Source organism: Lucilia sericata, unplaced genomic scaffold, assembly GCF_015586225.1.
Source record: "Lucilia sericata isolate MDLA Ls3-8-SP2 unplaced genomic scaffold, ASM1558622v1 Contig000583F_arrow, whole genome shotgun sequence".
NCBI classification, from domain to species: Eukaryota; Metazoa; Arthropoda; class Insecta; order Diptera; family Calliphoridae; genus Lucilia; species Lucilia sericata.
Genome location: NW_023994590.1, coordinates 237,501 through 254,771, shown reverse-complemented (window position 1 = coordinate 254,771; position 17,271 = coordinate 237,501). Strand labels below are relative to the sequence as shown.

General features: G+C 32.6%; 1 protein-coding gene across 1 annotated transcript in view; it reads right to left on the bottom strand.

Moving 5' to 3' along the window:
- Positions 1-278: 278 nt before the first annotated feature.
- LOC119606417 (transmembrane protein 198) overlaps positions 279-17,271 on the bottom strand; it is a 23,547-nt gene continuing 6,554 nt past the window's right edge. Inside the window, 6 exon segments of the mRNA XM_037959929.1 lie at positions 279-338; positions 341-488; positions 2,854-3,123; positions 3,181-3,345; positions 3,406-3,668; positions 6,793-6,895. Of these exon segments, the coding sequence (XP_037815857.1) occupies positions 304-338; positions 341-488; positions 2,854-3,123; positions 3,181-3,345; positions 3,406-3,668; positions 6,793-6,895 (984 nt within the window). The 3' untranslated portion in view covers positions 279-303.

The window sequence follows — 17,271 nt, the reverse complement described above, 5'->3', positions numbered from 1 at the left end:
AATTTATTATATTTTTTAAGTTTCTCTACAGGAAACCAATATTAAAGCTGTTGTAATTTCTTGTTCAAATTTCAAATTTATTTATTTTCAAGTGTGTTTTTAACAGACAAGCTTAAGCTTGCATAAATTTTTTTTTTTTTAGTTTTTTTTTTCATTTTTTTTTTTTTTTTTTTATAAATAGGTATATGCAAAGTTTGGTTTTTAAATACAGTTTAGTACTTACTTACACATGAAATTTCATCAATTATTTTTGTGTCTTTTTTTTATATTTGGTTTTCTTTACATATCATTATACACCGAGTGTTATGCTATATCACGTACAATTTCAATTTTATCAACATATCCGAATCGGGTGGTATGGTGGTGCAATGTGTGCGATCACTGCGAAAGGTATTACGTTCGTTGGAACTAGTTTTGAGAGCGAGACGTTCTGAGGGTGTTTCGGTGCCACTTAATTGGATACGTTTTTGTAAAGCTGAAACAAAATTCTGCAAAAAAAAGAAACATAATAAAAATTAATAAAATTGTTTTATATAAAGACTAGTCTACAAACTCTATAGCCTATAGTCTAGTCTATAGTCTAGTCTATAGTCTAGTCTATAGTCTAGTCTATAGTCTAGTCTATAGTCTAGTCTATAGTCTAGTCTATAGTCTAGTCTATAGTCTAGTCTATAGTCTAGTCTATAGTGTAGTCTATAGTCTAGTCTATAGTCTAGTCTATAGTCTAGTCTATAGTCTAGTCTATAGTCTAGTCTATAGTCTAGTCTATAGTCTAGTCTATAGTCTAGTCTATAGTCTAGTCTATAGTCTAGTCTATAGTCTAGTCTATAGTCTAGTCTATAGTCTAGTCTATAGTCTAGTCTATAGTCTAGTCTATAGTCTAGTCTATAGTCTAGTCTATAGTCTAGTCTTATCTAGTCTATAGTCTAGTCTATAGTCTAGTCTATCTAGTCTATAGTCTAGTCTATAGTCTAGTCTATAGTCTAGTATATAGTTAAGTCTATAGTTTAGTCTATAGTCTAGTCTATAATCTAGTCTATAGTCTAGTTTATAGTCTAGTCTATAGTCTAGTCTATAGTCTAGTCTATAGTCTAGTCTATAGTCTAGTCTATAGTCTAGTCTATAGTCTAGTCTATAGTCTAGTCTATAGTCTAGTCTATAGTCTAGTCTATAGTCTAGTCTATAGTCTAGTCTATAGTCTAGTCTATAGTCTAGTCTATAGTCTAGTCTATAGTCTAGTCTATAGTCTAGTCTACAGTCTAGTCTATAGTCTAGTCTATAGTCTAGTCTATAGTCTACTCTATAGTCTAGTCTATAGTCTAGTCTATAGTCTAGTCTATAGTCTAGTCTATAGTCTAGTCTATAGTCTAGTCTATAGTCTAGTCTATAGTCTACTCTATAGTCTAGTCTATAGTCTAGTCTATAGTCTAGTCTATAGTCTAGTCTATAGTCTAGTCTATAGTCTAGTCTATAGTCTAGTCTATAGTCTAGTCTACAGTCTAGTCTATAGTCTAGTCTATAGTCTAGTATATAGTTAAGTCTATAGTTTAGTCTATAGTCTAGTCTATAATCTAGTCTATAGTCTAGTTTAGTCTAGTCTATAGTCTAGTCTATCTCTAGTCTATAGTCTAGTCTATAGTCTAGTCTATAGTCTAGTCTATAGTCTAGTCTATCTATAGTCTAGTCTATAGTCTAGTCTATAGTCTAGTCTATAGTCTAGTCTATAGTCTAGTCTATAGTCTAGTCTATAGTCTAGTCTATAGTCTAGTCTATAGTCTAGTCTATAGTCTAGTCTATAGTCTAGTCTATAGTCTAGTCTATAGTCTAGTCTATAGTCTAGTCTATAGTCTAGTCTATAGTCTAGTCTATAGTCTAGTCTATAGTCTAGTCTATAGTCTAGTCTATAGTCTAGTCTATAGTCTAGTCTATAGTCTAGTCTATAGTCTAGTCTATAGTCTAGTCTATAGTCTAGTCTATAGTCTAGTCTATAGTCTAGTCTATAGTCTAGTCTATAGTCAGTCTATAGTCTAGTCTAGTCTATCTAGTCTAGTCTATAGTCTAGTCTATAGTCTAGTCTATAGTCTAGTCTATAGTCTAGTCTATAGTCTAGTCTATAGTCTAGTCTATAGTCTAGTCTATAGTCTAGTCTATAGTCTAGTCTATAGTCTAGTCTATAGTCTAGTCTTAGTCTAGTCTATAGTCTAGTCTATAGTCTAGTCTATAGTCTAGTCTATAGTCTAGTCTATAGTCTAGTCTATAGTCTAGTCTATAGTCTAGTCTATAGTCTAGTCTATAGTCTAGTCTATAGTCTAGTCTATAGTCTAGTCTATAGTCTAGTCTATAGTCTAGTCTATAGTCTAGTCTATAGTCTAGTCTATAGTCTAGTCTATAGTCTAGTCTATAGTCTAGTCTATAGTCTAGTCTATAGTCTAGTCTATAGTCTAGTCTATAGTCTAGTCTATAGTCTAGTCTATAGTCTAGTCTATAGTCTAGTCTATAGTCTAGTCTATAGTCTAGTTTATTCTAGTCTATAGTCTAATCTATAGTCTAGTCTATATTCTAGTATAGTCTATATCTAGTGTATAGTCTAGTCTATAGTCTAGCCTATAGTCTAGTCTATGGACTAGTCTTTAGTCCAGTCTGTAGTCTAGTTAATAGTCTAGTCTATATTCTAGTATAGTCTATAGTCTAGTGTATAGTCTAGTCTATAGTCTAGCCTATAGTCTAGTCTATGGACTAGTCTTAGTCCAGTCTGTAGTCTAGTTATTAGTTTAGTCTATAGTCTAGTCTATAGTCTAGTTAATAGTCTAGTTTTTGGTTCATAGTTTAAAATGGTTTTAAATTTAAACCCACCTGTGATATAATATCTCCCCTAGCTGTGCGTACTTGATAAAGGTAACGAAATTTACGTTGTCTGGCTTCCTCGCGTGTTTCACGAGGTCGCGACTGCATACGCTGCAGCTGTTGGTGACGTTTTTGAAACACTCTCTTACGATGATCGATACCCCAGGCAGTGATGAAACTTTGTATCATTAAACCGATTAAAATACTAACCGGCCAGGCAAATATCAGTATACCACCATAGCAGGCAGGTGGATTTGGATGGGGTTTCATGTTGAAAATCTAGCGAAGAGTGTAATTTAGAAATTTTAGAAATTTGTAGGAACATTTTAAACTCACCCATTTAGTCAGCATAAGTCCATGTAAAAAGAAATCAATTGAACAGATAATCATGGCTGAACCCACAACACTGGTAGTTAATATGGTAACATATTTAGCACTACACAAGGTGAGCACGGAGCATATGATGGCGCCACCAATTAAGGCCACAGTGATTTCAGCTTGCTAAGGGGAAAAACGACAAAATTAAAATATAGTTTTATACATATCTGAGAAACAACTTACACCAAATTCATTATCCGGCATAGTGGCAACACAAACCGCCATAGCTGCCCCGGCTATTATGACGCCGGCAAAAGCACTTATAAAAAATGTGGCCACCGGATATGTGGAACCCAAAACAGCACCTATTAAACCACCCACCAAAGAAGAGCAGGCATCGGCCGGTTCACCCAAATAACCGGTAACGTTAATGCGTAGCATTGACACCGCTTTAATTCCAATAAAGGCTCCAGTTAAAAAGCCCACAGCCCTTAAACAGCGATAACCTAAAAGAGAAACAAAAACATTAATTTAGTTAACAAAATCATAATGTTGGTGGATTAGATTTTTCTGAATTCTGTATTTTATTTAGACTAGACTAATAGACTAGACTATAGACTAGACTATAGACTAGGACTATAGACTAGAACTATAGACTAGACTATAGACTAGACTAGACTATAGACTAGACTATAGACTAGACTATAGACTAGACTATAGACTAGACTATAGACTAAACTATAGACTAGACTATAGACTAGACTATAGACTAGACATAGACTAGACTATAGACTAGACTATAGACTAGACTATAGACTAGACTAGATAGACAAGGACTAGACTATAGACTAGACTATAGACTAGACTATAGACTAGACTATAGACTAGACTATAGACTAGACTATAGACTAGACTATAGACTAGACTATAGACTAGACTATAGACTAGACTATAGACTAGACTATAGACTAGACTATAGACTAGACTATAGACTAGACTATAGACTAGACTATAGACTAGACTATAGACTAGACTATAGACTAGACTATAGACTAGACTATAGACTAGACTATAGACTAGACTATAGACTAGATATAGACTAGACTTAGACTACTATATGTCTAATCTAGTCTATAGACTAGACTATAGACTAGACTATAGACTAGACTATAGACTAGACTATAGACTAGACTATAGACTAGACTATAGACTAGACTATAGACTAGACTATAGACTAGACTATAGACTAGACTATAGACTAGACTATAGACTAGACTATAGACTAGACTATAGACTAGACTATAGACTAGACTATAGACTAGACTATAGTCTAGTCTATAGTCTAGTCTATAGTCTAGTCTATAGTCTAGTCTATAGTCTAGTCTATAGTCTAGTCTATAGACTAGATTAGACTATATAGTCTAGTCTATAGTCTAGTCTATAGTCTAGTCTATAGTCTAGTCTATAGTCTAGTCTATAGTCTAGTCTATAGTCTAGTCTATAGTCTAGTCTATAGTCTAGTCTATAGTCTAGTCTATAGTCTAGTCTATAGTCTAGTCTATAGTCTAGTATAGACTACAGACTAAACTATCCACTAGACTATAGACTAGACTATAGACTAGACTATAGACTAGACTATAGACTAGACTATAGACTAGACTATAGACTAGACTATAGACTAGACTATAGACTAGACTATAGACTAGACTTGACTAGACTATAGACTAGACAATAGACTAGACAATAGACAGACTATAGACTAGACTATAGACTAGACTATAGACTAGACTATAGACTGACTATAGACTAGACTATAGACTAGACTATAGACTAGACTATAGACTAGACTATAGACTAGACTATAGAACTAGACTATAGACTAGACGATAGACTAGACTATAGACTAGACTATAGACTAGACTTAGACTAGACTATAGACGAGACTATAGACTAGACTATAGACTAGACTATAGACTAGACTATAGACTAGACTATAGACTAGACTATAGACTAGACTATATATCTAATCTAGACTATAGACTAGACTATAGACTAGACTATAGACTAGACTATAGACTAGACTATAGACTAGACTATAGACTAGACTATAGACTAGACTATAGACTAGACTATAGACTAGACTATAGACTAGACTATAGACTAGACTATAGACTAGACTATAGACTAGACTATAGACTAGACTATAGACTAGACTATAGACTAGACTATAGACTAGACTATAGACTAGACTATAGACTAGACTATAGACTAGACTATAGACTAGACTATAGACTAGACTATAGACTAGACTATAGACTAGACTATAGACTAGACTATAGACTAGACTATAGACTAGACTATAGACTAGACTATAGAACTAGACTATAGACTAGACCTATAGACTAGACTATAGACTAGACTATAGACTAGACTATAGGACTAGACTATAGACTAGACTATAGACTAGACTATAGACTAGACTATAGACTAGACTAAGACTAGACTATAGACTAGACTATAGACTAGACTACTATAGACTATGACTAGACTATAGACTAGACTAGACTATAGACTAGACTATAGACTAGACTATAACTAGACTTAGACTATAGACTAGACTATAGCTAGACTATAGACGAGGCTTAGACTAGACTTTAGACTAGACTTTAGACTAGACTATAGACTAGACTATAGACTAGACTATAGACTAGACTATAGACTAGGCTATAGACTAGACTATAGACTAGACTATAGACTAGCCTATAGACTAGACTATAGACTAGACTATAGACTAGACTATAGACCAGTCTATAGACCAGACTATAGACCAGTCTATAGACCAGACTATAGATCAGTCTATAGACCAGACTATAGGCCAGACTATAGACTAGACAATAGACTAGACTATAGACTAGACAATAGACTAGACTATAGACCAGACTACACTATCCACTAGGCTAAAGACTATTCCAGAGCTAGACTACAGATAAGTTCAACTATCGACTAGGAACATTAAATTTTGTTTGACTGATATAAACACTTTAATATCTTTCAGTGTTATCATGTTGTTGATGGTGGTGTGTGGTAAACGTGTCAAGAAACGGCCTTCAGGCGATTTTTATATATTTATTATATAATAGTTGAACTAAGTATGTAATATGTGCTAAATTACGTACATTCAAGTAGGAAAGAGTATGCTTAGGTGAGTTCTATATAGGTGACAACGTGTATACAAACATGCAGACATATGTATATACAAATATGCGTTTAAACACTGCTGTAAAGGGAGTATAAAAGACTAATTTTTCAGATATAGTAATACTATTAAACTTAATCTATAAATAACTTTTGGTTAAACTTAAATATCATTACGAAAGAAGTAAATATCTGAAGCTATGCTAAGAAAGTATGGCATCACTATTAAAAGAAAATTACTAAAAACAGTAATGCCAACTAGATCTTTCATTAAAAGTTAATTTATCTGTCTAAATTTTATTAATCTTAGGTTTAAGCTTTTGACTATGTAGTTTAACTTATTACAAGAAACTGTTACCTAAAACAGTTTTTGTTGGCTCAATGGGTTCTATTTTTTTTTTTTCATTATTTTATTTCAAGTATTATTTTACTTACCCAGAAGCACAAAAACAATACCAAATACCGCACACATTGACCATAACAGTGCATACATTGTATCGGGTGGTGTATTGGTGCAAGGATGATCTTCCAGGAAGCCCTAGAATAATAAGAATGTAGAAAAAATAATATCAACAAACTAGCACACTTGAAAAGGGGAAAATTACAAAAAGTTTTATTAATATTTATACTGATTCAGGTTATACATTGTGTAGTATAAAGGTTAATTAGCAAAGTACTATTTATTTGAAAAACACTTTTATTTACCATACCATAGACGGGACTAAAGACTAGACTATAGACTAGTGTATAGACTAGACTATAGACTAGACTTTAGACTAGACTAGACTATGGACTAGACTATAGACTAGACTATAGACTAGACTATAGACTAGACTATAGACTAGACTATAGACTAGACTATAGACTAGACTTACTAGACTAGACTACTAGACTAGACTAGACTAGACTATAGACTAGACTATAGACTAGACTATAGACTAGACTATAGACTAGACTATAGACTAGACTACTAGACTATAGACTAGGACTAGACTATAGACTAGACTATAGACTAGACTATAGACTAGACTATAGACTAGACTATAGACTAGACTATAGACTAGACTATAGACTAGACTTTAGACTAGACTAGACTATGGACTAGACTATAGACTAGACTATAGACTAGACTATAGACTAGACTATAGACTAGACTATAGACTAGACTATAGACTAGACTATAGACTAGACTATGGACTAGACTATAGACTAGACTATAGACTAGACTATAGACTAGACTATAGACTAGACTATAGACTAGACTATAGACTAGACTATAGACTAGACTATAGACTAGACTATAGACTATACTAGACTAGACTATACTAGACTATAGACGACTATACTACTAGACTAGACTAGACTAACTATAGACGATAGACTAGACTATACTAGACTATAGACTATAGACTATAGACTAGACGATAGACTAGACTATAGACTAGACTATAGACTAGACTAGACTCTAGACTAGACTATAGACTAGACTATAGACTAGACTATAGACTAGACTATAGACTAGACTATAGACTAGACTATAGACTAGACTATAGACTAGACTATAGACTAGACTATATAGACTAGACTATAGACTAGACTATAGACTAGACTATAGACTAGACTATAGACTAGACTATAGACTAGACTATAGACTAGACTATAGACTAGACTATAGACTAGACTATAGACTAGACTATAGACTAGACTATAGACTAGACTATAGACTAGACTATAGACTAGACTATAGACTAGACTATAGACTAGACTATAGACTAGACTATAGACTAGACTATAGACTAGACTATAGACTAGACTATAGACTAGACTATAGACGACTATAGACTAGACTATAGACTAGACTATAGACTCTATAGACTAGACTATAGACTAGACTATAGACTAGACTATAGACTAGACTATAGACTAGACTATAGACTAGACTATAGACTAGACTATAGACTAGACTATAGACTAGACTATAGACTAGACTATAGACTAGACTATAGACTAGACTATAGACTAGACTATAGACTAGACTATAGACTGGACTATAGACTAGACTATAGACTAGACTATAGACTAGACTATAGACTAGACTATAGACTAGACTATAGACTTGACTATAGACTAGACTATAGACTAGACTATAGACTAGACTATAGACTTGACTATAGACTATACTATAGACTTGACTATAGACTAGACTATAGACTTGACTATAGACTAGACTATAGACTCGACTATAGACTAGACTATAGACTAGACTATAGACTAGACTATAGACTAGACTATAGACTAGACTATAGACTAGACTATAGACTTGGCTATAGACTAGACTATAGACTAGACTATAGACTAGACTATAGACTAGACTATAGACTTGACTATAGAAGAGACTATAGACTTGACTATAGACTAGACTATAGACTTGACTATAGACTAGACTATAGACTTGACTATAGACTAGACTATAGACTGGACTATAGACTAGACTATAGACTAGACTATAGACTAGACTATAGACTAGACTATAGACTAGACTATAGACTTGACTATAGACTAGACTATAGACTTGACTATAGACTAGACTATAGACTGAACTTTATACTATACTATACTATATACTAAACTATAGAGTAAACTTTAGACTGTCCAATAGACTAGACTACAGACTAGACTATAGACTAGACTACAGACTAGAATATAGACTAGACTACAGACTAGACTATATACTAGACCAGATTATAGACTAGTCTATAGGTTAGACTATAGAGTAGGCTATATGTTATACTATAGACCATACTGTAGGTTAGACTATCGAGCAGTCCAAAAGCCATTTGAGTGTCAGCAAAGCCTTGAAGATTATTTTCATTCCAATTGCTACGATTTTATTTATTAATCTTTAACTTTAATCGCTTTCCACAATAAATTCTTTCCAGAATATAGTATTTTCTGATTATTTTGCAAAAATAAAAAGTACTTTGCTTGTAGAAAATTTGCATTCTGTTTTTTTCCATTTCCTTTTTTAATACAAAATGTTAAATTTATATTATTTGTTTTTGTTAGTTGTCGGGCACTATATAGTACTATTTGTTCTTAAAATTTCTTTTTGCAAAATTTGCATTAAAGTTACTTCAAACAAATAATATGACAAAAAGCAAAAACTTATGTGTGTTTTTTGTGTTTGAGATTGACCCAGTTTTGCGATGCAATATTATTCTATATAGTTAATGCTTAACGTCATCAGTGGAAGTCTGATTATGATAGTTTTTTTGTTTTTAGCAGATTTTTAAAATGTGTAAGGAAAGGGTTAACAATGCTGGAGTTTTTCTTTATATTTCTAAAGTATTTGATATAAATTTAAATTAAAGTTTCTCTTAAATTTAATTGATTTTCTTTGCCAATTTATTTTAGAATTTCCCTATTTATAAACTGCTTGAATTTCTTCCTCTTATGAAGCCCTTTACATTGGCATCCTTATTGACTCATTGCTCTCATCTTCGTACCTTTGTTTTTCATTTGCAGTAATCAACACCAGTTTGAGGCCACACAATGCAAATGGTTGCCATTATTTATTTTGCTGTTGACATTTTTTATTCTTTCTCCCATCACTACTCACTTCCCTTCTTCTTCGCCTACACTCTTGATTACATTGCATCGGTTGCTGTTGTTGTCTATGACCTATTGAACTCAAGAAATAATGGTTAACTTGAGTTTTTTTTTGTTTGTTTATTTTTGCTCCATTTTATTTATATTTAATGACAAAAACGGTTTGGATTTTTTTTAATTAAATCAATGTAAAATAAATGAATGGAAGATTTCCTTTATAAAATGGTACATGGTTCTCAAATCTAAATTGGGGAAAATTTTGTAAAGGACATTGCAATTAATAAAATACTGTGCTAAAATAAAAAGTTTACAATATACTAGAAATTTATGTGAAAGGAATAATTTTTTTAATATATAAGAGAGAAATTATGAAAAATTATATAAAAATTTACTAACTATAGTCTAGTCTAAAGACTAGTCTATAGTTTACACTGTAGTCTATTCTATAGTTTACTCCATAGTCTACTCTAAAGTCCAGCCTATGGTGTACTCTATAGTATATTCAATAGTCCAGACTATAGTCTATAGTCTAGTCTATAGTCTAGTCTATAGTCTAGTCTATAGTCTAGTCTATAGTCTAGTCTATAGTCTAGTCTATAGTCTAGTCTATAGTCTAGTTTATAGTCTAGTCTATAGTCTAGTCTATAGTCTAGTCTATAGTCTAGTCTATAGTCTAGTCTATAGTCTAGTCTATAGTCTAGTCTATAGTCTAGTCTATAGTCTAGTCTATAGTCTAGTCTATAGTCTAGTCTATAGTCTAGTCTATAGTCTAGTCTATAGTCTAGTCTAAAGTCTAGTCTATAGTCTAGTCTATAGTCTAGTCTATAGTCTAGTCTATAGTCTAGTCTATAGTCTAGTCTATAGTCTAGTCTATAGTCTAGTCTATAGTCTAGTCTATAGTCTAGTCTATAGTCTAGTCTATAGTCTAGTCTATAGTCTAGTCTATAGTCTAGTCTATAGTCTAGTCTATGGTCTAGTCTATAGTCTAGTCTATAGTCTAGTCTATAGTCTAGTCTATAGTCTAGTCTATAGTCTAGTCTATAGTCTAGTCTATAGTCTAGTCTAGACTAGACTATAGACTAGACTATAGTCTATAGTCTAGTCTATAGTCTTGTCTATAGTCTAGTCTAAAGTCTAGTCTATATTCTAGTCTATAGTCTAGTCTATAGTCTAGTCTATAGTCTAGTCTATAGTCTAGTCTATAGTCTAGTCTATAGTCTGGTCTATAGTTCAGTCTATAGTCTAGTCTACAGTCTAGTCTATAGTCTAGTCTATAGTCTAGTCTATTGGCTAGCCTATAGTCTAGTCTATAGTCTAGTCTATTGTCTAGCCTATAGTCTAGTCTATAGTGTCGTCTAGAGTCTAGTCTATAGTCTAGTCTATAGTCTAGTTTATAGTCTTTTCTATAGTCTAGTCTATATAGTCTACAGTCTAGTCTATAGCCTACAGTCTAGTCTATAGTCTACAGTCTAGTCTATAGTCTAGTCTATAGTCTAGTCTATAGTCTAGTCTATAGACTAGTCTATAGTCTAGTCTATAGACTAGTCTATAGTCTAGTCTATAGTCTAGTCTATAGTCTAGTCTATAGTCTAGTCTATAGTCTAGTCTATAGTCTAGTCTATAGTCTAGTCTATAGTCTAGTCTATAGTCTAGTCTATAGTCTAGTCTATAGTCTAGTCTATAGTCTAGTCTATAGTTTAGTCTATAGTCTAGTCTATAGTCTATAGTCTAGTCTATAGTCTAGTCTATAGTCTAGTCTATAGTCTAGTCTATAGTCTAGTCTATAGTCTAGTCTATAGTCTAGTCTATAGTCTAGTCTATAGTCTAGTCTATAGTCTAGTCTATAGTCTAGTCTATAGTCTAGTCTATAGTCTAGTCTATAGTCTAGTCTATAGTCTAGTCTATAGTCTAGTCTATAGTCTAGTCTATAGTCTAGTCTATGATCTAGTCTATAGTCTAGTCTATAGTCTAGTCTATAGTCTAGTCTATAGTCTAGTCTATAGTCTAGTCTAGTCTATAGTCTAGTCGATAGTCTAGTCTATAGTCTAGTCTATAGTCTAGTCTATAGTCTAGTCTATAGTCTAGTCTATAGTCTAGTATAGTCTAGTCTATAGTCTAGTCTATAGTCTAGTCTATAGTCTAGTCTATAGTCTAGTCTATAGTCTAGTCTATAGTCTAGTCTATAGTCTAGTCTATAGTCTAGTCCATAGTCTAGTCTATAGTCTAGTCTATAGTCTAGTCTATAGTCTAGTCTATAGTCTAGTCTATAGTCTAGTCTATAGTCTAGTCTATAGTCTAGTCTATAGTCTAGTCTATAGTCTAGTCTATAGTCTAGTCTATAGTCTAGTCTATAGTCTAGTCTATAGTCTAGTCTATAGTCTAGTCTATAGTCTAGTCTGTAGTCTAGTCTATAGTCTAGTCTATAGTCTGGTCTATAGTCTAGTCTGGTCTATAGTCTAGTCTAGTCTATAGTCTAGTCTAGTCTATAGTCTAGTCTAGTCTAGTCTAGTCTATAGTCTAGTCTAGTCTATAGTCTAGTCTATAGTCTAGTCTATAGTCTAGTCTATAGTCTAGTCTATAGTCTAGTCTATAGTCTAGTCTATAGTATAGTCTATAGTCTAGTCTATAGTCTAGTCTATAGTCTAGTCTATAGTCTAGTCTATAGTCTAGTCTATAGTCTAGTCTATAGTCTAGTCTATAGTCTAGTCTATAGTCTAGTCTGTAGTCTAGTCTATAGTCTAGTCTTTAGTCTAGTCTATAGTCTAGTCTATAGTCTAGTCTATAGTCTAGTCTATAGTCTAGTCTATAGTCTAGTCTATAGTCTAGTCTATAGTCTAGTCTATAGTCTAGTCTATAGTCTAGTCTATAGTCTAGTCTATAGTCTAGTCTATAGTCTAGTCTATAGTCTAGTCTATAGTCTAGTCTATAGTCTAGTCTATAGTCTAGTCTATAGTCTAGTCTATAGTCTAGTCTATAGTCTAGTCTATAGTCTAGTCTATAGTCTAGTCTATAGTCTAGTCTATAGTCTAGTCTATAGTCTAGTCTATAGTCTAGTCTATAGTCTAGTCTATAGTCTAGTCTATAGTCTAGTCTATAGTCTAGTCTATAGTCTAGTCTATAGGCTAGTCTATAGTCTAGTCTATAGTCTAGTCTATAGTCTAGTCTATAGTCTAGTCTATAGTCTAGTCTATAGTCTAGTCTATAGTCTAGTCAGTCTAGTCTAGTATAGTCTATAGTCTAGTCTATAGTCTAGTCTATAGTCTAGTCTATAGTCTAGTCTATAGTCTAGTCTTTAGTCTAGTCTTTAGTCTAGTCTATAGTCTAGTCTATAGTCTAGTCTATAGTCTAGTCTATAGTCTAGTCTATAGTCTAGTCTATAGTCTAGTCTATAGTCTAGTCTATAGTCTAGTCTATAGTCTAGTCTATAGTCTAGTCTATAGTCTAGTCTATAGTCTAGTCTTTAGTCTAGTCTTTAGTCTAGTCTATAGTCTAGTCTATAGTCTAGTCTATAGTCTAGTCTATAGTCTAGTCTATAGTCTAGTCTATAGTCTAGTCTATAGTCTAGTCTATAGTCTAGTCTATAGTCTAGTCTATAGTCTAGTCTATAGTCTAGTCTATAGTCTAGTCTATAGTCTAGTCTATAGTCTAGTCTATAGTCTAGTCTATAGTCTAGTCTATAGTCTAGTCTATAGTCTATAGTCTAGTCTATAGTCTAGTCTATAGTCTAGTCTATAGTCTAGTCTATAGTCTAGTCTATAGTCTAGTCTATAGTCTAGTCTATAGTCTAGTCTATAGTATAGTCTATAGTCTAGTCTAGTCTATAGTCTAGTCTATAGTCTAGTCTAGTCTAGTCTATCTAGTCTAGTCTAGTCTATCTCTAGTCTAGTCTAGTCTTTAGTCTAGTCTTTAGTCTAGTCTATAGTCTAGTCTATAGTCTAGTCTATAGTCTAGTCTATAGTCTAGTCTATAGTCTAGTCTATAGTCTAGTCTATAGTCTAGTCTATAGTCTAGTCTATAGTCTAGTCTATAGTCTAGTCTATAGTCTAGTCTATAGTCTAGTCTTTAGTCTAGTCTTTAGTCTAGTCTATAGTCTAGTCTATAGTCTAGTCTATAGTCTAGTCTATAGTCTAGTCTATAGTCTAGTCTATAGGCTAGTCTATAGTCTAGTCTATAGTCTAGTCTATAGTCTAGTCTATAGTTTAGTCTATAGTCTAGTCTATAGTCTAGTCTATAGTCTAGTCTAGTCTAGTCTATAGTCTAGTCTATAGTCTAGTCTATAGTCTAGTCTATAGTCTAGTCTATAGTCTAGTCTATAGTCTAGTCTATAGTCTAGTCTTTAGTCTAGTCTTTAGTCTAGTCTATAGTCTAGTCTATAGTCTAGTCTATAGTCTAGTCTATAGTCTAGTCTATAGTCTAGTCTATAGTCTAGTCTATAGTCTAGTCTATAGTCTAGTCTATAGTCTAGTCTATAGTCTAGTCTATAGTCTAGTCTATAGTCTAGTCTTTAGTCTAGTCTTTAGTCTAGTCTATAGTCTAGTCTATAGTCTAGTCTATAGTCTAGTCTATAGTCTAGTCTATAGTCTAGTCTATAGTCTAGTCTATAGTCTAGTCTATAGTCTAGTCTATAGTCTAGTCTATAGTCTAGTCTATAGTCTAGTCTATAGTCTAGTCTATAGTCTAGTATAGTCTAGTCTTTAGTCTAGTCTTTAGTCTAGTCTATAGTCTAGTCTATAGTCTAGTCTATAGTCTAGTCTATAGTCTAGTCTATAGTCTAGTCTATAGTCTAGTCTATAGTCTAGTCTATAGTCTAGTCTATAGTCTAGTCTATAGTCTAGTCTATAGTCTAGTCTATAGTCTAGTCTATAGTCTAGTCTATAGTCTAGTCTATAGTCTAGTCTATAGTCTAGTCTATAGTCTAGTCTATAGTCTAGTCTATAGTCTAGTCTATAGTATAGTCTATAGTCTAGTCTATAGTCTAGTCTATAGTCTAGTCTATAGTCTAGTCTATAGTCTAGTCTTTAGTCTAGTCTATAGTCTAGTCTATAGTCTAGTCTATAGTCTAGTCTATAGTCTAGTCTATAGTCTAGTCTATAGTCTAGTCTATAGTCTAGTCTATAGTCTAGTCTATAGTCTAGTCTATAGTCTAGTCTATAGTCTAGTCTTTAGTCTAGTCTTTAGTCTAGTCTATAGTCTAGTCTATAGTCTAGTCTATAGTCTAGTCTATAGTCTAGTCTATAGTCTAGTCTATAGTCTAGTCTATAGTCTAGTCTATAGTCTAGTCTATAGTCTAGTCTATAGTCTAGTCTATAGTCTAGTCTATAGTCTAGTCTATAGCCTAGTCTTTAGTCTAGTCTTTAGTCTAGTCTATAGTCTAGTCTATAGTCTAGTCTATAGTCTAGTCTATAGTCTAGTCTATAGTCTAGTCTATAGTCTAGTCTATAGTCTAGTCTATAGTCTAGTCTATAGTCTATAGTCTAGTCTATAGTCTAGTCTATAGTCTAGTCTATAGTCTAGTCTATAGTATAGTCTATAGTCTAGTCTATAGTCTAGTCTATAGTCTAGTCTATAGTCTAGTCTATAGTCTAGTCTATAGTCTAGTCTATAGTCTAGTTTATAGTCTAGTCTATAGTCTAGTCTATAGTCTAGTCTATAGTCTAGTCTATAGTCTAGTCTATAGTCTAGTCTATAGTCTAGTCTATAGTCTAGTCTATAGTCTAGTCTATAGTCTAGTCTATAGTCTAGTCTATAGTCTAGTCTATAGTCTAGTCTATAGTCTAGTCTATAGTCTAGTCTATAGTTTAGTGTAGTGTAGTCTATAGTCTAGTTTATAGTCTATTCTATTATCTAGTCTATAGTCTAGGCTATAGTTTAGGGTATAGTCTTGTCTATAGTCTTGTCTAAAGTCTAGTCTATAGTCTAGTCTAGAGCTTAGTATTTTGTCTAGTATATAGTCTAGTCTATAGTTTAGTCCATTTTCTATTCCATAGTGTAGATTATAGTCTGGTGTATTATTATCCTCCCTACTTTGCCGACTGCTGCACTGAATACAATTGTAGTACAAATATATTATACGAAATAGTGCATTTAATTTAGAGCAAAAGTTTAGATGAACAAACAAAAATCTAGCAAAAGTCAAAGTGCAATAACTACAACAACTAACAACACTACTTTCATGAAGAAATCATGTCCTTGGTAAAGTTGAATATATAGCATATCTATTCGGTCTCTTAAGTTTAATGTAAGATATTGTGTTTGTGATATTTATTCGAATAAAGAATGAAAACTAGATTTTTATGGTAAATAAATAAATGATTTAAAATGTAATAATTTCTTAACCGATCTATAGTCTGAACTATAGACTAATCTATAGTTGAGACTGTGGTATTAAGTATAGTCTCAACTGTAGACAAGTCTGAAATTTCAACTATATATTGATCTATAGTCTCAACTACGGATTGGTATATAGTCTCCACTACAGACTAGTCTATAGTCTCAACTACAGACTGTCATATATTCTTAACTAGAGACTATTCTATAGCTCAAGTATAGACTGTTCTATAGTCTCAACTATAGACTGGTCTATAGCTGCAAGTATAATTTAATCTATAGTCTTAATCAGATCTAGAGGGTGAAATTTTATCAAGTTACTGTACTCCTAATAATCTATTATTTGATTTGTCAGCATTTGTTGTTGTCAAAAATCCTGATGACATCTACTACTTCTGGCAATTCTTTTAACAAGTTGCTGTCATCTGCAGTTAGTTTATAATCAAGTATCTCTTATCTTTAAGAAGTTTCTTATATTTTGGCATTGGCATCTAAAGCAATTTATTAATGATGACCCAAATTCTATTAAAAATCATTAGTCTAAAGAAATTCATGTCAAAGATGAAATGTCAGTGATAAGTTCAATGTGAAAAATTATACATATAAACAGAAACGAAAACAATAACAGAATTTATAAAACTACAGCTAATAGTTTTAAAAAATTTTAAATTTAACTTAGAAAAAAAAACACCACAAAACACTTTCACTCATTCCCTTATTGTTTTACTAACTATAACACCTTTAAGTTCTTTTCTCGATTTTTGTTTTGTTTGTCATTATTATATTGAATGTCTTGAAACCCAAGTAGAGTCTTTGTATATGTTCCAGTTTTATGTTAAAGGAAATCTTTGTTTTACAAAACCGCATAGAATCCATAGTTACTCGCCATTTGTAATACAAGTGTACAACACACATTTTCCTTACAATTTCTTTACAAGTTGCTTCCAACTTTTGTTTTAAGGAAGAAAAGGAAAAATA